General features: G+C 33.9%; 2 protein-coding genes across 2 annotated transcripts; both read right to left on the reverse strand.

Annotated features, from left to right (window-relative positions):
• Positions 1 to 13680: 13680 nt before the first annotated feature.
• Positions 13681 to 14962, reverse strand: LOC142522503 (small ubiquitin-related modifier 1-like). The gene is made up of 3 exons (XM_075625939.1): positions 14830 to 14962; positions 14209 to 14358; positions 13681 to 13977 (listed from the first exon to the last, which is right to left on the reverse strand). Exons 1-3 carry the CDS (start codon positions 14905 to 14907, stop codon positions 13912 to 13914), a joined length of 294 nt encoding a protein of 97 aa, XP_075482054.1. The 5' UTR covers positions 14908 to 14962; the 3' UTR covers positions 13681 to 13911.
• Positions 14963 to 17953: 2991 nt separating this feature from the next.
• LOC142522504 (small ubiquitin-related modifier 1-like) lies at positions 17954 to 24495 on the reverse strand. Its single transcript, XM_075625940.1, has 3 exons — positions 24296 to 24495; positions 18397 to 18546; positions 17954 to 18264 (listed from the first exon to the last, which is right to left on the reverse strand). The coding sequence occupies exons 1-3, from the start codon at positions 24371 to 24373 to the stop codon at positions 18199 to 18201; spliced, it is 294 nt and encodes a 97-aa protein (XP_075482055.1). The 5' UTR covers positions 24374 to 24495; the 3' UTR covers positions 17954 to 18198.

A 24495-nucleotide genomic window follows, 5' to 3' on the forward strand; every position in this document is an offset into this window, starting at 1 on the left:
GATGCTGAAGTATAATTTATTTGGGCTTCATCCTTTTTCATCTGATGTTCTAATCTATTGATAACTTTATTTTTGAATGGGGTTTTGTTTACTCAGCCGCGTTTTGGAGGAATTTTAATTTCTTTGTTGCTGATATATTTACACGGTACTCGAAAAGAAGCCCCAATGACATGTTAAATTAAATATATATATATATTCTTTATGGTGGGAACCAAGTCACAGCATTGTATTTTAGTGAAATAATATTTTCTTTGATGATGTTACATGGGAGGGAAAGGAAAGATTAAAACTAATCCTCAATGTATTTTTTATGGCTGATTTGGATGCTGAATGGTATCCTTCAGGACGTGGGCTGAACTATGGACTATTCATGGTGACATGTAAAAGAGTTTTGCCATGTGATAGATCGGCTCAGTATTCACTATCTTTTCTCCTTAAATTAAGGAACTGTTATTTGGGTTCTCTCCTGTTTCTTCCTTCCAGAACAATATTGTAAGCACCGGAAGTCTTTTTGTTTTTCTGGATGATAAGATAAAAGATATTCTCTATGTATGTGATTGTACGCAGAATGATGTCCATCTATTGCTGGTAAGTACTCTTAAAAGTTTGTCCTTCAACTGATGTTTAGAGATATGCTGACTTTGTCTTGGCCCAAAAATTTTAGTGTTCAAGAATCTGATACTTTATTCTTGTGATCAAATGGCTGTTAATTTAACCTTGTTCGCTTTTGTTTTGTGTGAATAGTTTGCATTCTGTAGATCCTGCGAGCAGCATTGTGAAGTATCTTGAGTTTGCTGGTTGCAAGAATATGGTTGATCCAATCTGGCATAATGTGTTGGTTTGCAGCTTATGCTATGAGATCATATATATTGTGAAGTATATATATAAATCTAAATTTGTTCCTACATCTCCCCACTACATGTGTTCTAACTGCACACGCATGGATACCCTTCGGGTATAGGCACTGACAAACTCAAACTCGGACGAGCCGAAAGGTAATCGAGCCTTCTTTCAGAGCTTGATTACTATTTTGGATATCTTAGAGAGTGCTTGCAACTTCTGACTCTGATAACACTTAACATTGTTAAAGTTGGGCAGTAGTATTATGAATTCACATGCCAAACGAGAGATTATCGTGTTAGAAATTTTTCTTAAAAATCATGTTTCTACGTATATATAAACATGATATATAATATGCGGAAGCTTAAATCAAGTGTTACCTCCGGCCATTGAAAATTTTGATTTCTCAGCTTTTCCTCTCGGTTGAAGCCTTCTAAGCACTGCACGCTCTCTTTAGATGGTGTATTTTTTCTTATGAGGTGTGTGTGCTTAGGGACCTCAATCGTCTCTATTTATAGGCATCTCATACCATCAACGAGAAATTCTGGGAGCATTATTTTCAAAGGAATAATCGTTTACGCATCTCAGTTTCTGAAGTTGAGTCGGCGTAAGCAATTTATCGTCAAAAATTGTAGGCTTATTGGCAGTCGCCAACTCCTACACGGTACGTCTTCCTTTCTGATATGAGCCATTTTACTTACATTCTCCCACTTGGCTCATATATATCATTTACCATAGGAGAAAATAAAATACATGAATCATGGCAATAGGTCATCTAAAAACAATTATTATCTTCCATGTATTACAATGTATTATATCTCTCAAATAACTTAATGAATAAACCTTATGTTTATTCGAGGTCCAACTTTATTGATATTTCTCGAATCAATGAATGTGTGCACAACAAATATGAGAAAATATCACATCATAGTTTCATTAACTTTGTTCTTACAACAAAATTACATAAAGGAACCAAGTCCCATTCTTTCTGTATGATCCTTAAATTTCAATGGTGGCATGCCTTTAGTCAAAGGATCTGCAATCATCAATTCAGTGCTAATGTGCTCGATAAGTAACTTATTATCTTTAACACGTTCTCGCATGGCTAAATACTTAAAATGTGCTTGCTTCGACTACCACTTTTGTTATTTTTAGCCAAAAAAACAGCAGCTGAATTGTCACAATATATTCTTAATGGTCTAGATATAGAATCCATAATTCTAACCCCTGAAATGAAACTCTTTAACCATACACCATGTGAGGTTGCCTCAAAACAAGCTACAAACTCAGCTTCCATAGTGGAAGTAGCAGTCAATGTCTGTTTTGCACTTCTCCAAGATACAGCTCCACCAGCTAGCATAAAAATATATCCTAAAGTGGAATTTCTTGAATCAATGCAGCCAGCGTAGTCTGAATCAGAGTAGCCAATTATTTCCAAATTCTCAGTTCGTCTGAACATAAGCATATAATATTTGGTCCCTTGAAGGTACCTCATTACTTTCTTTGCAGCTTTCCAATGGTCTAAACCTGGATTACTCTGATATCTTTCCAACATCCCAACAACAAATGCAATGTCAGGTCTAGTGCAAACCTGAGCATACATCAAGCTTCCGACAGCAGAAGCATAAGGAATGTTTTTCATTTGTTCCCGCTCTAGATTATTCTTTGGGCATTGGCTCAAATTGAATTTATCGCCTTTCACAACGGGAGCTATACTTGGTGAACAATCTTTCATCCGATATCTCTCTAAAACTTTGTTGATATAGGTTTCTTGAGACAGACCTATAATTCCTCTAATTCTGTCTCTATGTATCTTAATGCCAATGACATAACATGCATCGCCCATATCCTTCATATCAAAGTTTTTAAAGAGGAATTGTTTCACCTCATATAACAGACCCTTATCATTGGTTGCAAGTAATATATCATCCACATGTAAAATAAGGAAACAAATCTTGCTCCCACTGACCTTCTGGTATATACATTGATCCATGGGGTTCTCAACGAATCCGAATGAAGAGATAACATCATGAAATTTTAAATATCATTGACGGAAAGCTTGTTTCAATCCATATATAGATTTCTTAAGCTTACAAAATTGCTCATCATTACTAGAGAAGAATCCTTCAGGTTGTTTCATATAAACCTCTTCCTCTAGTTCTCCATTGAGAAATAGTCGTTTTCACATTCATTTGTTGTAAATCGATACCAAAATGTGCAACTAATGTTAGAATGATACGGAGAGAATCTTTCTTAGATACAGGAGAAAAAGTTTCCTTATAATCTATTCCTTCCTGCTGAGTGAATCCTTTAGCAACGAGTCTTGCTTTATACCTTTCAATGTTGCCTAATGAGTCTTTCTTTGTTTTGAAGACCCATTTACATCCAATGGCTTATACACCATCAGGCAACTGAACAAGATCCCAGACTCCATTAACTGCCATAGAATTCATCTCTTTTTTCATAGCATTAAACCATAGTTTTGACTCATTACAACTCATGGCTTATGAAAACGTTTCAGGATCATTTTCGGCTCCAATGTTAAAATCCGATTCTTGTAGATACACAACATAATCACTAGATATAGCTGATCTTCTTATTCTAGTAGATCTCCTTAGGTTGTTTGGTTGATCAACAATTTCTTGTTGTTCTTCATTAACAACTTGATCTACTGGATTTTCATCAGCAATTTGTGGAACTTCAGTAACTGGTTGTCTAACACCCATTTGGTCTTGAGGGGTGTGAATAACAACCAATATATCATTTGAATAAGATGGTTGTGAATTAATGTGATCATTCTCAAAAACTATGTCATGATCACTCCCACTAATCAAGTCATTTTCAAGAAATTTTGCATTTCTTGATTCCACAATTCTAGTGTTGTGAGATGGACAATAGAATCTGTATCCTTTGGATTTTTCGGCATAACCAATGAAATATCCACTTATAGTTCTTGGATCCAGTTTCTTTTCATGTGGGTTATAAACTCTTATTTCCGAAGGACAACTCCAAACGCGTATATGTTGCAAACTCGGTTTCCAACCTTTAAATAACTCAAATGGCATCTTTGGGACAGCCTTAGTTGGAACTCGGTTTAATATATACACAGCTGTCTTAAGAGCTTCAGTCCACAAGGATTTAGGAAGTTTAGAGCTACTAAACATGCTCCTCACCATGTCCAATAATGTTCGGTTTCTCCTCTCAGCTACGCCATTTTGGTCCGGAGAACCAGGCATAGTATATTGGGCAACAATCCCATGTTCCTGGAGAAACTTCGCAAACGGACCAGGTGCCTGTCCATTCTCAGTGTATCTACCGTAATATTCTCCACCTCTATCAGTTCCCACGATCTTAATATGTTTTCCACATTGCTTCTCCACTTCAGCCTTAAAAACCTTAAAGGCTTCAAGTGCTTCGTTTTTATTATGAAGCATGTAGATATACATGTATCGTGAGTAATCATCAATGAAAGAGATGAAGTATTTCGGACTTTGCATGTCCATATCTGGACAACAAATATCTGAATGTATGATTTCTAATATTTTTGTACTCCTCTTGGCACCCTTTTTAGACTTATTGGTCTGTTTTCCTCTTGGCACCCTTTTTAGACTTATTGGTCTGTTTTCCCTTAATGCAGTCCACACAAGTCTCAAAATCAGTAAAATCTAAAGTACTAAGTACTCCATCATTCATTAATCTTTTAATCCTCTCTATAGAGATATGTCTCAATCTCCTGTGCCACAATATAGAGGAATCTTCATTTATAACACATCTTTTAATACCTCCTTGAACATGCATAGTGGTGTTATTATTTTGTAAAGAAATAGAGAAAAGACCATCAATCATTGTACCATTTCCAATAAGATTTGATTTATAAAACAAATTTATTGATTTATCCAAAAACTGAAATGAATAACCAATAGGTACAAGTTTTGAAACTGAAATTAAATTTCTAGAAAAACTAGGAACATAAAAGGTATTTTCCAATTTTAAAATATAACCACTATTCAACACTAGGCAGCAAGTCCCAATAGCCTCCACATGCGAAGACATCTTGTTTCCTGAATAGACGCTCCGCTCATTTTCTATTGGTTTCCTTAGGTTTTGCATACCCTGCAAGGTATTTGTAACATGGATTGTAGAACCAGAATCAATCCACCATAAATCATATCAATCATATTAGATTCATAACAAACAAATGAAGTAGGAATACCTTTCTTTTCAAGTCAGTTCTTAAATTTATTGCAATCCTTCTTAATGTGTCCCGTCTTTTTACAGAAGAAACACTTGGATTCTTTCTTGATGTCAGGTTGGGGTGTAATTATTCCTTTCCCTTTTCCCTTGACTTTGGCTTGTTTCTTAAATTTTCCTTGTGTAGTCATAAAAACATTATCACTCGTTTCCATCAACAACCTTCCTTCCTCTTGAACACACATGGTCATTAATTCATTAATCGATCATTTATCCTTATGTGTATTGTAGGAAATTTTGAAGGGTCCATATTGCTGTGGAAGAGTGCATAAAATGTAGTGCACAAGAAAAGTCTCAGACATTTCCACTTCAAGTGTCTTGAGCCGAGCCGCTATGTCCCGCATTTTCATGATGTGCTCTCTCACACCTCTCACACTGGTGAGCCTTAATGAAGAGAATTCCATAATTAGGGTGCTAGCAAGTGCTTTATCTGAAGACTGAAATTGTTCATCAATAGCCTTCGATAATTCTCTGACATTATTATGCTGATCGACAGAACCACGCATACCAACAGAGATTTTGGTCTTTATGAACATTACGCAGAGCCGATTAGATCGCTCCCATTTTTCATAAAGATCAACATCATTTGGAATGCTGTTTTCAGTAATAGCAGATGGTTCGTCTTTCCTTATAGCATAATCAATATCCATCCACCCTAATTGAAGAAGAATTCTTTCTTTCCATATTTTATAGTTATCGTCTTTTAGTTCGGGAATGTCACATTTCATATCAGAAAAACTCACAGGTTGCATAACTGCACAAAATATCATATGCTTAAAATTTTGAGACAATATCATGTTTTACCAATGTAATTCATGTTTTAAAAAATCTAGTGACATAAAATTTGCTTGTGGGCTAAAATTTTAATTCAATAAGATTTTTTTTTTGGTAACTTTATGATAAAACTATCAAAATGTATTTTCCTTAACTCCTGTGGGTAAATTAAGAAAAATATAATTTGATATTTTAACCTAATTAGTTATATAAATATAATAAAAATCTCTGTGGGGTAAATTTTATTATGTTTATATAATTAATTACAATTGATGTCCATTATGCGATCCAAATCCACTTAATGCATAATTTTCCATAATTAAAGATGCTGTGGTTATTCCTCAATTATTTAAAATTATACGGTTCACCGGACAAAAATTTTGGCTTTATTTAATGCTTTATATAATAATTATTTCGCAATCTACACTTTCCAAGAGTGCTCCCAGGAAATATAGGTAGGGCTAAGGCCCTTTAAATACCTAACTCCTAGTCAGAACAACGTTCCTCAGGGAGACCAGTGGCTAGTCAAGGCAGTTTAAACCGATCTATGAAGAACTCCCTCAGATCATGTTTTCTTACGTCACCTTATAATTATTATTCAACTTAATTATCCACATTTATGTGAATCTTTATAAGCCAAAATTTTTCATTAAATAACTTTTATATTCACATTTTTACTTAACATGAACAAATACGCTCCCCATCAGTTTTTCTCGTCAATCAGAGTAGTGATAAAGTGATGATCACATTTATGTGAAAATGTGGGCTCCTCATCAGTTTTTCTCTTTTATCAGAGTAGTGATAAAGTGAGGGTTATTTGTTCATTTGTGAACATCTGAAATTTTTTATAATAATATATTCACATCTTACTTGATATTTTCATTTTAAATTATAAATATAATATGAACACAATGTGAATATTGATGTATCAATTATTTTTTTTCAATAATATTTGCATTTTAAATTTCAAGAATAAATGCAAACATAATATTAAATTTGCATGTCAGCATGTATACATCAAACTTTTATACACAACATTTGACATTATATCTAACATGCAAAAATAATTTCTAAACATGTATTAGAAATTACGTTGAATTTGGAATTATTTAATGTGTACAATTATTTAACCAAATGCTATATGTATACCAAATTATATATATAACTACATAACACATTATTCTTTATTTATTTATTAGTATTATTTTAAAAATAATAATAAACAAATGAATTCTTCTACGAAAAAACTCAATCAAAATGAATTGATACTAACAAGATACACACACGCATAATATATATATATATATATATATATATATCACATCAATTATTATTATTTTTATTATTATTTTTAAAAATAATAATAATAATAATTGAGACAAGTTCATTCAAATTTCAAAATCGTGTGGGTCCCACGTAATTAATTGTGGGTCTCACATTAATTAATAATTTTTAAAAAAAAAATTGAAAAACTTAATTCGGTCTTCTCTCACCAACTTCACGTGGCTTATCAGAAAACATTAATGACTTCATAATATAATACAGAGTGCATTATTTGAATCAATCGATATTTTTTTTTCCGTCAACATGCAGCAACTTCTTATTCATCTCCTCCGAAGATTTCGGAAAATCAAATCTCCAATTTTTAAGATTTTAAGGAAGAAGTTTAAGGTGCAACCGAAAACAAATTTACAGGTAAGATTCTTAATTATATCCAAAATTTTCATTTTACATAAACTTTCAGAAGTTGATTTCTGAAAGTTTATGAAAAATTCCCAAAATTTTCAAGGCAGAGGAAAGTTGCTCTGATAACAAATGTTAGAAATTCTCTTATTCCATCTTGCCATCTATAACTTGCATGACGAAGTTGCGTATGTGAGATAGAAGGATGGAAGACCTCATCAGGGGTCTGTTCTCCATGGATTCGATGACCATCAAATAGAAATACAAAAAAGTTTGGATCCTCTAATTTTGTCTCACAATAAGCGTTCATGAGTTTCTTGAGTTGAGTGTTTCTCTTAATCTTGAAATAGATTTCATTTCCATCCTACAAAGAGAAGCACAGATTTACATATGGTTGAATCAAAATACAACCTCGTATACAAAAACAGGCATGAAAAGGTAAGCAGCAACTTTATAAGACAATATAAGGCAGCAACAGCATAAAACAAACAAATCACCACCGTAAGGATCAACAATATTCAAAGTCATAAATTCCAGGAAAAAAAACGTTGCAAAAAATTTCTTAACGCTAAGTACCATTAAAATGCCTCTCAAGACATCGAGAAAATTAACTTTTCAGGTCACATGGCAATTTTAACTCACTACCCAAACTATTGCTAGAGAAACAAAAGGGACACCAATCGAAAGAAAACGAAGGGAAAAGGTTTTGAATATTGTATGGGCATTTCCAGAAATATCATTTGAATGAAGGTGTAACAAAAGTAAGAATTATGAGGAATCAAGCAAGCTTCCATGCAAGAAAGAAAATCAACAACTACGCACAAAGAAATCTCAACTCTCAAGATAAAAAAGAATGCAAACACGAAATGCAATAACAGACTCAGATAAAATTTTAATGTAGCAAAAAAATATCTATTGATGTAACAGACGTAGGATGCACATAACTAAATCTCACAAATTTACTACTCTTCAACATTTGATGTATATTACAAACGTTGGCACAGAAACTAGTAAAACCTGGTCCTTGACTTTAAGATTTATATGAACCGATGAATCGCTGGGATTTTTGCCTTCTTCTTGACCGGGAGTCGACATTTCTTGCGCGCAGGGCGATAGATATCAGATTCTAACGAGGTCTCCTTTTCACTATTTATACTTTTTTTTACTTGTATTTCTAAAAACTAGTCGTGGAAGACAAGGGGACAATTCGTTCGGGCTGTGTATTAACTCAGAAAATTAATGACGACTTTTAAAGTTTTTGTGGAGTTTAAAAGTGAAAAGAGAGATTCAAAATAGATTTTTATAAATTTTATGGAAATTTAATGATATTCAAAATAAATTTTTGTGGAATTTTAAAAGATAATGTGATCTAAAACCCATAGGCCCAATTGGTATGGAGATATCATGTTTCTCAAATAATATATTAATTTCTAATTTTTTTTTGAAGTGTAATTATTGGAACATTAAATATAATAACAAAGTTCAAATATTAAAAAATAATGTGGACCTAAGTCTCGTGCTTTTTCTTATTTTTTAATGAAATAATATGACTTATATATAAATAATGTCAATCATTATCTTCTGATGTAATTTTTTTTGGTCTATCATAAAAACAGTAATTCTACTATCAACTCTACGTATTAAAAACTCATAACATTAAAGTCCAATAGCCAAAATTTTAGTCGATTACTTTAATTATCAGCTTAACTTAATATACAGTCCACAACACGTAATTATTCACACATGATCTCATATAAATAAAATTGGTCAAACACAAATATTATATAGTATTGGATAATTCAAAATAAATATGTATATATAGATGTAGATAATATAAAATATACGAGAGACTCGATTATTTAATTATTCTTTGTGCTAAAATGAATTATTTTTCCCTCGATACGCTTTGATTTATTGGTTTAGATGACAGATGAATATTTAGTTGAACAAATTTTTATCTGCCTTTTTACCTTTTCTTAACTGCATATTGCTGATTATAGTCAAAAATATTTTCATATTGATAGTAAAAGAAATTTTATTTATCGTAAATAATTCAATATATGATTAGAACTATGTTAGTATTTACATGTATTCATAATTTAACTTAACTTGGAAAAGAATTGGGATTCTTATAACATTCCAACACAAAGTTCAAATCAAGAACTATAAGGATATGTTTAAGAAGAAAAGGGCATCTCCATTCCCACTTCACAAAATTCAAAGCTCCATCAATTTCAATAATTCATGTTGATTTTAAGTTGAGCTATGAAATTCTAAATATCAACGATCCATGCATCACCAGCTCGATCGGTCAGTTTTCAAGCAATCGACGTGTTCAAATGGATTCGTTGAATTGAATTGAGGATCGAATGTTCGATTTTTCATGGAATTTGAGATCTCCTAACCTAAAACTTGTTCCCTCTTTATGTATCCAACGGCAGAATAAATTGAGTTCGACGATAGTTTTGAGAGAAAATTATATTTTTAGTTCTGTATGTTTATTATTTTATGATTTTTGTTTTTTCTATGTTATCAAATTCAGTACTGTGCAGTATTTGCAAATGCTTAGAAAGATAATTATGGACTGTTTCTTTACAAAGTTATGCAAATTTGTAAATGAAAAGTCCATAATCATTTTTTTAAGCATCTGCAAATACTACCTTATATTGTATATTTTGATTTTTAGTCATTTTTTATAGAGTGCTGATTTGACATTACATATCAATGTCGTATTAGTGTTACATAATCGTCAAACCAGAAAAAATATAAAAATTGTCACACACAAAAAAACAAAGATAACAGACTAAGATTAAAATTTGACAATATATTGGCCCACAATCACAAGGAAACAAATGTATAGGACCAAAAATTCATTTACTTTAATTCGAATGTACATTTTGGATCACTTTCATCCGGTTAATAAATGAATCGATCAATCCATTCAAATTTGTTATTAGATTCAACAACGAACATCATTAAAAGAAAAAAAATCAATGTTTTTAGTAATAAATAAATTATAAAATAAAACCCGACAAAATCTACAGGGGCTTTGAGTGTGGTCCCCACATTTTCAAAGCCGGACAGAATCAATCAGTTCAAACGGTTTGATCGAGAATAGGTCTCTGATCTGGTCTGATCTGTACTAGACTTAAAAATCATTTTAAAGATTAAACTTGTCAAAATCGGTCAACCGATCATAAATCGGTCTATCCGGTTTACTATTTTTATATAATTTAATTGTTTTTTATATTTAAAATACTAGATTTTATTTTTCTGTTATATATATATATATATATATATATATATATATATATATATTATTGAATTTTTAAATTTGTTAAAAATATTATATCAGCGTATTAAAACTTATTTTATTTATAATTTTTTGTTAAATACATTTATATATATATTTGATATTTTGATTATGTGTATATTATTGTTTAGATTTTGAATTTTGTTAAATAAATGTATAGAGAATTCCGGTTCGATACCAAATGAAAACCCAGTATAGTCATATACGGCCATGATGCTAAACTGCCATCGAACAACCCTTTAATTCTTGCTTCTTGAACAAGGATAGTTAGTGCTACACTCGTTTTCCCTAAATATGAAAATAATTTGAAGTCAAAATACATTTCAATAAAAAAACAATTATAAAGTTTGATGTCAAAGTTGATGAGATGCTAACATAAAGGTAATATATTCCCACCATGATTGATTTTTTTACAAGTAAACTTGCAACATTTATCGATAAAGATCAATATCGTTCATTACAAAACCGACAAGTCAAGAAGAAAATTCACAGACTCACAAATCTAAATCAATATTGGATCTTTGGATTTTACATTAGAGTATTACATATCCTTATTATAGCATCAAGAGTTAATATCATGATCCTTTTTGTAAATTGAAAACCACCACAACACTATCCACACTAGCTGAAAGACAATTAATGGGTTTGGTTTCGATTCATATGAAACGTCTACTACTCGTTTTTCTTTAGAAAGAAAATTTTGGACCTTACATCATACGTACACAAAAAATCAGATTATATCACACAATATACATGTCATGTATGTTTTGTTCCATCAATTAGCCTATCCACGAAATTGACGTATCTAATATGTCAAATAAAAAGCAGTAGTGATTTATTCAATTTAAATATATACAACAAACCAAATCAAAAAAATCAATAGCCGGAAAAATATGTTTACCATGGTTTTAAAAAAAGTGTCAATGTGATATAAAAACGATCTATCCATTTAATTTAATATTTATGACACGTTTTATTAGGATACACCAACAACATTATATTACGATCACCTAGATGTAAACTGATAATGATTACAAGAATATTTTTGTATGAAAACACGAATTATGTATGTCGTAGATAAATAAGTTGAGATTTTCATACAAATATATATACATACATATGTATGTATATATATATATTGTGTGTGTGTCACATAATGCATAACAAAATGACTTGTGAGCCAAGGGAACAAACAATAACCAATATATTTAATCAGGATCATGATTAAATGTCATAATTCGTATATATAATTTTTGGCACAAAGCTAACTTTACTTCAACGTAAGGGAATTATATTTTTAAGAGATGCTGTCTTTGTCTTGGCCCGAAAATTTTAGTGTTCAAGAATCTGATACTTTATTCTTGTGATCAAATGGCTGTTAATTTAACCTTGTTCGCTTTTGTTTTGTGTGAATAGTTTGCATTCTGTAGATCCTGCGAGCAGCATTGTGAAGTATCTTGAGTTTGCTGGTTGCAAGAATATGGTTGATCCAATCTGGCATAATGTGTTGGTTTGCAGCTTATGCTATGAGATCATATATATTGTGAAGTATATATATAAATCTAAATTTGTTCCTACATCTCCCCACTACATGTGTTCTAACTGCACACGCATGGATACCCTTCGGGTATAGGCACTGACAAACTCAAACTCGGACGAGCCGAAAGGTAATCGAGCCTTCTTTCAGAGCTTGATTACTATTTTGGATATCTTAGAGAGTGCTTGCAACTTCTGACTCTGATAATACTCTAAGGCTGTGTTTGGTTCATGGGATTAGGTGGGTTTATGATCATAGACCCACCTAATCAAGCGTTTGGTACGATTTTTATTTAACTAACTCAATCCATCCTATAAATGATTAAATTATATTAGATAGGTTAAAATAATAACTTCTCACCCCCTAGGATTATTTATCTCACTCTTAATTCATCCTATTTTTTCAAATTTACCCTGCTTCTTCTAAATCCAAACTCACCACCACTTCCTTCCACCGATCGCCGACCGCCGGCCGACAGCCGTCGCCTCCTCCGTCCGACCGCCGTCGCCTCCTCCGGCCGATCGCCGGCCGCCACTTCCGGCCTACCACCGCCGTCGCTTCCGGCTGACCACCCCCGCGGCTTCCGGCCGACCGCCGCCACCGCTTCCGACCGACCGCCGCCTCCCGCCGACACACAAATAGAAGGGCAATTTTGTCAATTCATCAAAAAATTATTAATTATCACATTCTTATCCATCATAGCAAACATAATATTATTTTATCATTATATATTATATTTCTACTTCAATCATTTTTTTTATCATTTCTCTTTTAATCATTTCATTATCCTATCCTCCAAATCAAACGCAGCCTAACATTGTTAAAGTTGGTATCGTTCTGCAACCGGTTTAGAAATTGGCTTTACCCCATTTAGAGCTTTCCGTGATCGAAACACAATCCTACGTCTTAAGGACAAAATATAATATATAAATGTAGTCTATTTATCTCATGTATTAACGTTTACGACAAATGTATGTGTCCCATGCTACAGGACTTTACAACATATCAACGAAAAACGGATCCCCTATCCGGATTGAAGTTGATCCATATATCTGACAAGTGACAAGCTATATTTTGCTGCTGCTGCAATTTGGTGATTTTGCAACTAGCCATTTTGGCGGAGGCCATAGCGTACAAAAACACTATAACTTTCCGAAATTTACAAATGCCAATTAATAAACCAATGAATGTTAATTAAGATCGTGTACTCTTTCATCATATTCAGCAATAGATTTTTTTTCAAAAAAGAATTACATTTGAGGAGAGAGCTAAAATCAGTATGCTTTTGGGCAGTAGTATTATGAATTTACATGCCAAGCGAGAGATTATCATGCAATGTAAATCAGTAGTAAATTACCCTTCCCATTCCATTCCCTATAAGAAGCATGAGAGAACCAACATCACACAATATGGGCGATTGAATGTTAAAAATAAAACTACATTTCAAAACACAAGGCCAAAAAAAACCTAGGAACAAGTAGAATTCTGAGATCAATAAGAACATCATCCTCGATTATGCACGAGCGCCTCCCATCTGGCGCTGCATAAAATCTATCTCATCACCGTCTTCCATTTCCAACTGAAAAAAAAAAAGGACGAGAAAGAAAATATGAAACTTACGAGATTATACAAATACAGTACTGACCACAAAAAATACCAAGTTCTCCACTTGCTCAATGCTCAATAACCTCAAACAAAAATTACTCAAAATTTCTGTGTTGCTTTTTTTGATTTCCTATTCTCTTATTCCATCTTGCCATCTATAACTTGCATGATGAAGTTGCGTATGTGAGATAGAAGGATGGAAGACCTCATCAGGGGTCTGTTCTCCACGGATTTGACGACCATCAAATAGAAATACAAAAGAGTTTGGATCCTCTAATTTTTTCTCACAATAAGCGTTCATGAGTTTCTTGAGTTGAGTGTTTCTCTTAATCCTGAAATAGATTTCATTTCCATCCTACAAACAGAAGCACAAATTTACATACGGCTGAATCAAAATACAACCTCGAATACAAAAACAGGCATAGACAAGGTAAGCAGCACAAGCATCATGCGAAAACAACTCTTCAAATTTACAACTCTTCAACATTTGATGTATATTACAAACGTTGGCACAGCTGCACAAGCATCATGCGAAAACAAGATTCATGTTCAAAATCTCGGTGAAAAGATTAAGAACTTGCCCTACAAATTTGCCCACATATAATAAGCAAGCAAGAATCTCACATCAAAAGATCTAAGAGAAATTGATCAAAAAAATTAATAAATACTAGCAAAACAACACCATGAAGTGAGAGTACATGCACATTTAACCGATTTCTACGCCAACAAAATAGGAATAAACAATTAAAAACAAGTAGATAGTTCCACGATGCTGAAGTGAAGTCCATCACACGCAGTCCATTAAATTTACAGAAACTAGTAAAACCTGGTCCTTGACTTTGAGATTCATATGAACCGATGAATCGCTGGGATTTTTGTCTTCTTCTTGACGGGGAGTCGACATTTCTTGCGCGCAGGGTGATAGATATCAGATTCTAACTAGGTCTCCGTATCACTATTTATACTTTTTGTTTTTCACTTGTATTCCTAAAGATTGGTTGTGGAAGACAAGGGGACAGTCATTCGTTCGGGGTGTGTATTAACTCAGAAAATTAATGACTTTTAAAGTTTTTGTGGAGTTTAAAAGTGAAAGAGAGATTCAAAATAGTTTTTTATAAATTTTATGGAAATTTAATGATATTCAAAATAAATTTTTGTGGAATTTTAAAAGGTAATGTGATACTAAATTGAACATAAAGATTTAGATGTATTTATAATAATTATTTATCTCAATCTTTGAACCATGTTATGGAATTTAATGAACCCAAAGGCTATAACAAACATAGTTTAATTTAATGAATGTTTATTTTGAAATTTTATGACCCATCATAAATTAGTGAAAATTTTAATTTTAATTTTTATTAAATTGACCGATGACATTCAGGTCATTTTTATGTTTTGGATTAAAAATGAACATAGTAATTGGTAGAAGGGTGTGAAAGTGATGAAATATAAAATAATAGGGAGATTAGTGCCAAATATATGAAGTTTAGGGGAGTGCATTGCAAAATCTAGTTGAAAAACTTGTATGAAATGGTCTCATGGGTCGTATTTTGTGAGACGAATTTCTTATTTGGGTCATCCATGAAAAAGTATTATTGTTTATGCTAAGAGTATTATTTTTTATTGTGAATATCAGTATGATTAATTCATCTCACAGATAAAGATTCGTGAGACCGTGTAGAGACCTACTAATATTTTTTATATTTAAATCACTTTTATTGGACAGTCATGTGCTGCGTACTTCATACTTGGGTATTATTTTTGTAAACCCATAGGCCCAATTGGTATGGAGATATCATGTTCTCAAATAATATATTAATTTCTATTTTTTTTTTTTGAAGTGTAATTATGGGAACATTAAATAAAATGTTAAATATAATACCAAAGTTTCAAAATTAAAATATAATGTGGACCTAGGTCTTGTGCTTTTTCTTATTTTTTAATGAAAGAATATTACTTATATATAAATAATGTCAATCATTATTTTCTGTTTTTTTTATCATAAAAACAGTAATTCTACTTTCAACTCTACGTATTATAGACTCATAATCTATTACACATTAAAATTCAATAGTCAAAACTTTAGTCGATCACTTTAATAATGAGAATTAACTTAATAGACAGTTACAACACATAATTATTCAAATATTAACCCATATAAATAAAATCGGTCTAACACATATATCATATAGTATTGTGTAATTCAAAATAAATATGTATATATAGCTGTAGATATATATAATATAAAATATACGAGTGACTCGATTATTTAATTATTATTTGTGCTAAAATGAATTATTTGTCCCTCGATACGCTTTGATTTATTGGTATAGATGGCAGATGAAGATTTAGTTGAACAAATATTTATCTGCATTTCAGTCTTGAGCCTTTAATTTTACCTTTTCTTAACTGCATATAGCTGATTTTAGGTAAAAATGTTTCCATATTCATAGCAAAAGAAATATTATTTTCAATAGACGTAATCATATCTTAAGCACCGATATTTTTCATCATGGGATTCGAAAGACAACGTTTAGTTCAAAAGATGATACATTAATTGACTGAACATCTTTGTTTCACCAAATTTACCGTAAATCGTTCATTGTATGATTAGAACTATGTTAGTATTTACATGTATTCATAATTTAACTTAACTTGGAAAAGATTTGGGATTCTAACATTCCAACACAAAGTTCAAATCAAGATTTATAAGGATTTGTTTAAGAAGAAAAGGGTTTCTCCATTCCCACTTCACGAAATTCAAAGCTCCATCAATTTCAATAATTCATGTTGATTTTAAGTTAAGCTAAGAAACTCTATACGTGCTAAACATCAACAGCTCGATCGGTCACTCAAGTAATCGACGTGTTCAAATGGATTCGTTGAATTGAATTGAGGATCGAATGTTCGATTTTTCATGGAATTTGAGATCTCCTAACCTAAAACTTGGTCCCACTTCATGTAGTTTTGAGGGAAAATTGTGTGTTTCGTTCTGTATATTTGTTGTTTTGCGATTTTTGTTTTATATGTTAACAAATTCAGTCTTATGCACTATTTGCAAATGCTTAAAAAAGTAATTCATGGACTTTTTCTTTAAAAAAATTGCAAATTTGTAAATGAAAAGATAATGGTCATTTTTTAGAGCATATACAAAACAATATCTTAATCTTGTGTATTCTGATTTTTGGTAATTTTAGTCATGTTTCATTGAGATTATTGATGTGACATTAAACAAATCAACGCCGCATTACTATCACATCATCATCACATCAGAAAAATGGCTGAATTTGTCATACACACCAAACAAAGATAATATTAAGACTGAAATTTGACAATATAGATTATCACAATCACAACTAAACAAATATATAATATCAAAACTACATTTACTTTGATTCGAATGAACATTTTGGATCGGATTGATCCGATTAGTAACTACATCGATCAATTTCAATTTGTTATTAGATTCAACAACGAATGTCATAAAAAAAAATCAATGTTTTTCGTAATAAATTAATTATAAAAGAAAACTTGACAAAATTCACAAGGGCATTAAGCTTAGTCCCCAATTTTTCAAAGCTGGACTGGATCGATCGGTTCAATCGGTTTGACCGAGAATCAGTCACTAGTCCGGTCAGTACTAGACTTAAAAACCATTTTGAAGATCAAACTTGTCAAAACCGGTCAATCGATCAGAACTCGGTCTAATCGGTTTACTATTTTTTTATAAATAAATTTTTTTCTTATATTTAAAATCTTATTTTTTTTTTTGTTATATGTGTGTGTGTTTATTTGGATTTTGAAATTTGTTTAAAATATTATTTAAGTAGTATTAAAGCTTATTAAAGCATAAAATAAACCAATGAATGTTAATTAAGATCGTGTACTCTTTCATCATATTCAGCAATAGATTTTTTTTCAAAAAAGAATTACATTTGAGGAGAGAGCTAAAATCAGCATGCTTTTGGGCAGTAGTATTATGAATTTACATGCCAAGCGAGAGATTATCATGCAATGTAAATCAGTAGTAAATTACCCTTCCCATTCCATTCCCTATAAGAAGCATGAGAGAACCAACATCACACAATATGGACGATTGAATGTTAAAAATAAAACTACATTTCAAAACACAAGGCCAAAAAAAACCTAGGAACAAGTAGAATTCTGAGATCAATAAGAACATCATCCTCGATTATGCACGAGCGCCTCCCATCTGGCGCTGCATAAAATCTATCTCATCACCGTCTTCCATTTCCAACTGAAAAAAAAAAAGGACGAGAAAGAAAATATGAAACTTATGAGACTATACAAAGTACTGACCACAAAAAATTCAAAGTTCTCCACTTGCTCAATGATTAAGGTGCGTATGTTAGATAGAAGGATGGAAGACCTCATCAGGGGTCTGTTTTCCACGGATTCGACGACCTTCAAATAGAAATGTAATAGAGTTTAGATCCACTGATTGTTTCTCACAATAATGGTTCGTGACTTTCTTGAGTTGAGTGTTTCTCTTAATCCTGGAAACGATTTCATTTCCATCCTACAAACAGAAGCACAAATTTACATATGGCTGAATGAAAATACTCTTAGAATATATTATTATTAGCTCTCAATGGTAGATTAGTCATTTTATTATTTTTGTATTTACCCTAGCTACATAAACATATTTTCTTTGTATCCTTTATTCAGTTTTACAGATTACGACTTGAGCTTTTCGCTCACTCTCTATTTCTTCATGGTATCAGAGCCTCCATCTCATGGATCTGTTAATCGTAGAGAAGAACTGTTAATCTCATCCACAGCTTTCGCGTATCGTACAACTTTTCGTTCGTATAGTTTCTCTTTGGTAATCGATTTCTTCTCTGCATTGTCTTTTGTTTTATTCGTTCGGTTTTGTTTGGTTTTGGCATCATGGCTACTCGTAAAGATGATTCTTTTCAGTCAATTAGTGTTCAATTGGATGGAAAAAATTATTCGTATTGGGGTTATGTTATGAAGAATTTCTTGCGGGGGAAATCGATGTGGGGCTACGTCACAGGTGTGCGAGACAAGCCTACAGACCAGACGAGCCCCGAGTATGCTGTGTCATTGGATGTTTGGGAGGCAGATAATTCGAAGATTATTACGTGGATTAATAATTCTGTTGCGCACTCAATAGGTGCTCAATTGGCAAAATACGAGACTGTGAAGGAGGTTTGGGATCATCTGGCACGTTTGTATACACAGTTTAATTTTGCCAAACAATATCAATTGGAGACAGATATCCGTGCCCTTCAGCAGAAAGATATGAGCATCCAAGATTTTTATTCTGCCATGTCGTCACTCTGGGATCAATTGGCATTAACAGAATCTGCAGAATTGCGAGCATTCTCACCTTATATTGCTCGGAGAGAAGAACAGCGCTTGGTACAGTTTTTTATGGCACTTCGGAATGATTTTGAGGGTCTGCGTGGGACGATTCTTCATCGTAACCCTCTTCCTTCCGTTGACTCGGTTGTAAGTGAATTGTAAGCTGAAAAGATTCGTCTTAAGTCTCACGTTGACAAAGGGACAATCCCGACTACACCATCTGTCTTTGCAGCTCCTCAACGACCTCAAGCTAATCACCAAAACAGGTCAAATACGAAGGTTTCTCAAAATGAGTGTGCTTTTTGTAAAGAGAAGGGGCACTGGAAAGCTCAATGCCCACTATTGTTGAGTAAAGGAAAAGTGCAGCCGCAACAGCAACAACAACGACCACACAACACTCAATGGAAACCACAGCAGCAACATCAGCCATCTCAGAACACTCCATGGAAACCACAGCAGCAGCAGCAGCAGCAGCCATTTGAGAACACTCCATGGAAACCTGGTAATCCATCAAACCAGTGGACATATCGACCACCTCAGTCCAACAATGCAGTTGTTGCACCGTCTTTGGATCCGTATTTGTTTGAGCAGTTTCAACAGTTTCTCGCTTCACAGCCTCATGCTATGTCATCTTCTTCACATATAGGTTTGTCATCCTCTGGCACTTCAGGTATATCCTCGCCCATCTGGGTCTTGGATTCAGGAGCATCTCATCATATGTCTCCTGATTTGTCATCTTTTGCTTCTCTGTCTCACAATTTTTCCATTGAAATTGTGACTGCTGATGGTACACTGATGCCATTAGTAGGCGTTGGTTCTCTTGTTACGTGTTGTTTATCTCTTCCCGATGTATACTATATTCCCAATCTTACACTTAATCTTGTTTCGGTCAGTCAATTATGTGAGTCTGGATACTTAGTCTACTTCTCTTCTTCAAATTGTTATGTGCAGGACCCGCGATCCCAGGGGCTGATTGGAACAGGTCGTAGACAGGGGGGACTTTATGTTTTGGATTATCTCAGAGTACCAGATGTTGCAGCATCTATTGTGGATCTCTCTTCTTTTCATTTGAGTCACTCGTCTTCTGTTTTTTATTTATGGCATAATCGTCTAGGACACGTTTCCGCGTCTCGTTTGAATTTTTTAGCGTCTACAGGAGCACTAGGAACTTTGAAAAGTCATGATATTTCTGATTGTAGTGGTTGTAAACTTGCCAAATTTTCGGCATTAGCTTTTTATAAAAGTCTATCTTTTTCTCCTACTCCTTTTGATCTTGTTCATTCAGATGTGTGGGGAACATCTCATGTTCCCACGAAAGGGGGGTCGAGATATTATGTTTCTTTTATTGATGATTGCACTCGTTATTGTTGGGTTTATCTGATGAAACATAGGTCTGCTTATCTTGCTATTTTCAATGATTTTAAAGCTCTTGTGAAAAATCAACATTCAGCTGTCATCAAGTGTTTTCGTTGTGATTTGGGGGGTGAATACACTTCTAATGATTTTTCCCGTTTGCTTGCTTCTGATGGTACCATACGTCAAACCTCGTGTAGAGAAACCCCTGAACAAAATGATGTTGTCAAAAGAAAACATAGACATATTGTTGAAACAACTCGCTCTTTCTTACTGTCTTCTAATGTTCCTAGTGCATTTTGGGGTGAAGCAATTCTTACTGCTGTTTACGTGATCAATAGAATTCCACCTTCACACAATTCAGGTTTGTCACCCTTTGAAAAATTGTATGGTCATGCTCCTGATTATTCTTCATTGCGTGTTTTTGGTTGTGCCTGTTTTGTTTTCATTGCGTGTTTTTGGTTGTGCCTGTTTTGTTCTCCGACCACAGATCGAGCGCAATAAGTTGTCTCCGCGCTCTGCTCTGTGTGTTTTCTTAGGTTATGGTATTGGTCAAAAAGGGTATCGTTGCTTTGATCCAATTAGTCAAAAACTTTATGTCTCTCGTCATGTTGTGTTTCTTGAACATGTTCCATTCTTTTCCATACATGTTAGTTCGCATAATATGACACATGCAGATCTTATTCGTATTGACCCTTTCACGTCCGACACCGACGAGACTTTGCCCACGACCACACCCGAGACTCCTGCTCCTCCAAATCCCCCTACGACAACCCAATCATCTCCTGGCATCGCGGATAATCCTCTACTCCGTCAGTCCACTCGGGTTCGTAAGTCTACTCGACTAACTGATTTTTTTTACTCGTGTTATTCTAGCTCTTTTTCTTCATTTGTTGCCTCTGTTCATCGTATCTCTGAGCCTTTATCCTATAGCGAAGCTGTTGGTAATCCACTTTGGCAGAAGGCTATGGCTGAGGAACTGACTACTCTTCATCAGACTCATACATGGGATTTGGTTCTTTTGCCACCAGAAAAACACACCATTGGCTCTCGTTGGGTCTACAAGATCAAGACCAAATCTGATAGATCTATTGAACGCTACAAAGCTCGTCTTGTTGCTAAAGGTTACTCTCATAAGCATGGCATGGATTATGAGGAAACATTTGCCCCCGTTGCTAAAATGACGACAGTTCGTACTCTAATTGTTGTTGCTTCTGTTCGTCAATGGAAAATCTCTCAGATGGATGTCAAGAATGCTTTCTTGAATGGTGATCTGCATGAAGAAGTTTTTATGGCTCCTCCTCCTGGTGTTGCTCACCAACCTGGTGAAGTTTGTAGACTTCGTAAGGCTCTTTATGGTCTCAAACAGGCTCCTCGTGCTTGGTTTGAGAAATTTTCTATAGTGATTACTTCGCTTGGGTTTATTCCTAGTCATCATGATTCCGCATTATTTGTCAAGTGTACTCGTGCAGGTCGTATACTTCTGTCTATATATGTTGATGACATGATAATCACCGGTGATGATATTGATGGTATTGAGGCTTTGAAGTCTGAGTTAGCTCACTGCTTTGCTATGAAGGATTTAGATTTGCTACGTTACTTTCTAGGATTTGAGGTTGCCTATTCTCCAAAAGGTTATCTTTTATCAAAGTCAAAGTACTTAGCAGATCTGTTTGAGCGTGCACGTCTAACTGATAACAGGATAGTTGATACTCCTCTTGAGACCAATGCTCGGTACTCTCTGTCAGATGAACCTCATTTGCCAGATCCTACCTTATACTGTACTATTGTTGGCAGCTTGGTTTATCTCACAGTGACTCGTCCAGATATTGCGTACGCTGTTCATGTAGTAAGTCAGTTTGTCACTGCACCAACTACAGTTCATTGGGCTGCTGTTCTTCGCATTCTCAGGTATCTTCGGGGAACTCAGTTTCAGAGTCTTTTGTTTCCTTCTACTTCCTCCTTAGAGCTGCGTGCATACTCTGATGCTGATTGGGCTGGGGATCCCACGGATCGTAAGTCAACCACTGGCTTCTGTATTTTTCTTGGAGATTCTCTTATCTCTTGGAAAAGTAAGAAACAAATTGTTATCTCTAGATCTTCTACCGAAGCCGAGTATCGTGCTATGGCTTCAATTACTTGCGAGATTGTTTAGTTACGTTGGTTGCTTGCGGATTTTGGTATCCTTCTTCGTCATCCTACTCCGTTATATTGTGATAATCAGAGTGCAATTCAGATTGCGCGGAATTCAGTTTTTCATGAGAGGACAAAGCACATTGAGATCGATTGTCACGTCACTCGTCATCATCTCCAGCTTGGCACCGTCACGTTACCTTTCGTTCCTTCTTCTCTGCAGATAGCTGATATGTTTACCAAGGCACATTCCGCTTCGCGCTTCCGTTTTTTGTCCGACAAACTCTCCATGCTTTTAGCTGTAGCATCGTGAGTTTGAGGGGGGATGTTAGAATATATTATTGTTAGCTCTCAAGGGTAGATTAGTCATTTTATTATTTTTGTGTTTACCATAGCTATATAAACATATTTTCTTTGTATCCTTTATTCAGTTTTACAGATTACGACTTGAGCTTTTCGCTCACTCTCTATTTCTTCAAATACAACCTCGAATACAAAAACAGGCATAGACAAGGTAATCAGCAACTTTATAAGGCACCATAAGGCATCAACAGCATAAAACAAACAAATCACCACCATAAGGATCAACAATATTCAAAGTCATAAATTCCAGGAAAAGAAACAATTGCAATAAATTTCTTAACGCCAAGTACCATCCAAATACATCGAGAAATCAACTTTTCAGGTAATATGACAATTTTAACTCACTACCCAAAACTATTGCTAGAGAAACAAAAGGGACACCAATCGAAAGAAAATGAAGAAAAAAGGTTCTGAATGTAAGGGCATTTCCAGAAATATCATTTCAATGAAGGTGTAACAGAAGTAAGAATTATCAGGAATCAAGCAAGCTTCCAAGCAAGAAAGAAAATTAACAACTACGCACGAAGAAATCTCAACTCTCAAGATAAAAAAAGACTGCGAACACGAAATACAATAGCAGACTCAGATAAAATTTTAATGTAGCAAAAAAATATCTATTGATGTAACAGGCGTAGGATGCACATAACCATATCTCACAAATTTACAACTCTTCAACATTTCATGCATATTAGAAACGTTGGCATAGCTGCACAAGCATCATGCGAAAACAAGATTCATGTTCAAAATTTTAATGACAGGTATAAGAACTTGCCCTACAAATTTGCCCACATATAATAAGCAAGCAAGAATCTCACATCAAAAGCTCTGAGAGAAATTGATCAAAAAAATTAATAAATACTAGCAAAACAACACCATGAAGTGAGAGTACATGCACATTTAACCGATTTCACCAACAAAATAGGAATAAACAATTGAAAACAAGTAAATAGTTCCACGTCGCTGACCACGATGCTGAAGTGAAAGTCCATCACACGCAGTCAATTAAAACATAGCTAGATCATCGTAAAAGTAGCATTCCATCAACGAAAGCAACAACGAAGATTTAATAAATTTACAGAAACTAGTAAAACCTGGTCCTTGACTTTGAGATAGATATGAACCGATGAATAGCCGGGATTTTTGTCTTCTTCTTGGCCGGGAGTCGACATTTCTTCCGCGCAGAGAGCTAGATATCAGATTCTAAGGAGGTCTCCGTTTCACTATTTATACCTTTTTTTTACTTGTATATCTAAAGACTAGTTAGCCGTGGAAGACAAGGGGACAATTCGTT

This window comes from Primulina tabacum, chromosome 13 (genome assembly GCF_025594145.1).
Source record: "Primulina tabacum isolate GXHZ01 chromosome 13, ASM2559414v2, whole genome shotgun sequence".
NCBI classification, from domain to species: domain Eukaryota; kingdom Viridiplantae; phylum Streptophyta; class Magnoliopsida; order Lamiales; family Gesneriaceae; genus Primulina; species Primulina tabacum.

Coding starts and splice junctions, on each gene's coding strand:
- LOC142522503 (XM_075625939.1), bottom strand. CDS start 14,907: ATGTCGACTCCCCGTCAAGAAGAAGACAAAAATCCCAGCGATTCATCG. Junction 14,359..14,829: donor ATCTCAAAGTCAAGGACCAG/GTTTTACTAGTT, acceptor TTCTGTTTGTAG/GATGGAAATGAAATCTATTT. Junction 13,978..14,208: donor GAGAACAGACCCCTGATGAG/GTCTTCCATCCT, acceptor TTTTTTTTTCAG/TTGGAAATGGAAGACGGTGA.
- LOC142522504 (XM_075625940.1), bottom strand. CDS start 24,373: ATGTCGACTCCCGGCCAAGAAGAAGACAAAAATCCCGGCTATTCATCG. Junction 18,547..24,295: donor ATCTCAAAGTCAAGGACCAG/GTTTTACTAGTT, acceptor TTCTGTTTGTAG/GATGGAAATGAAATCGTTTC. Junction 18,265..18,396: donor GAAAACAGACCCCTGATGAG/GTCTTCCATCCT, acceptor TTTTTTTTTCAG/TTGGAAATGGAAGACGGTGA.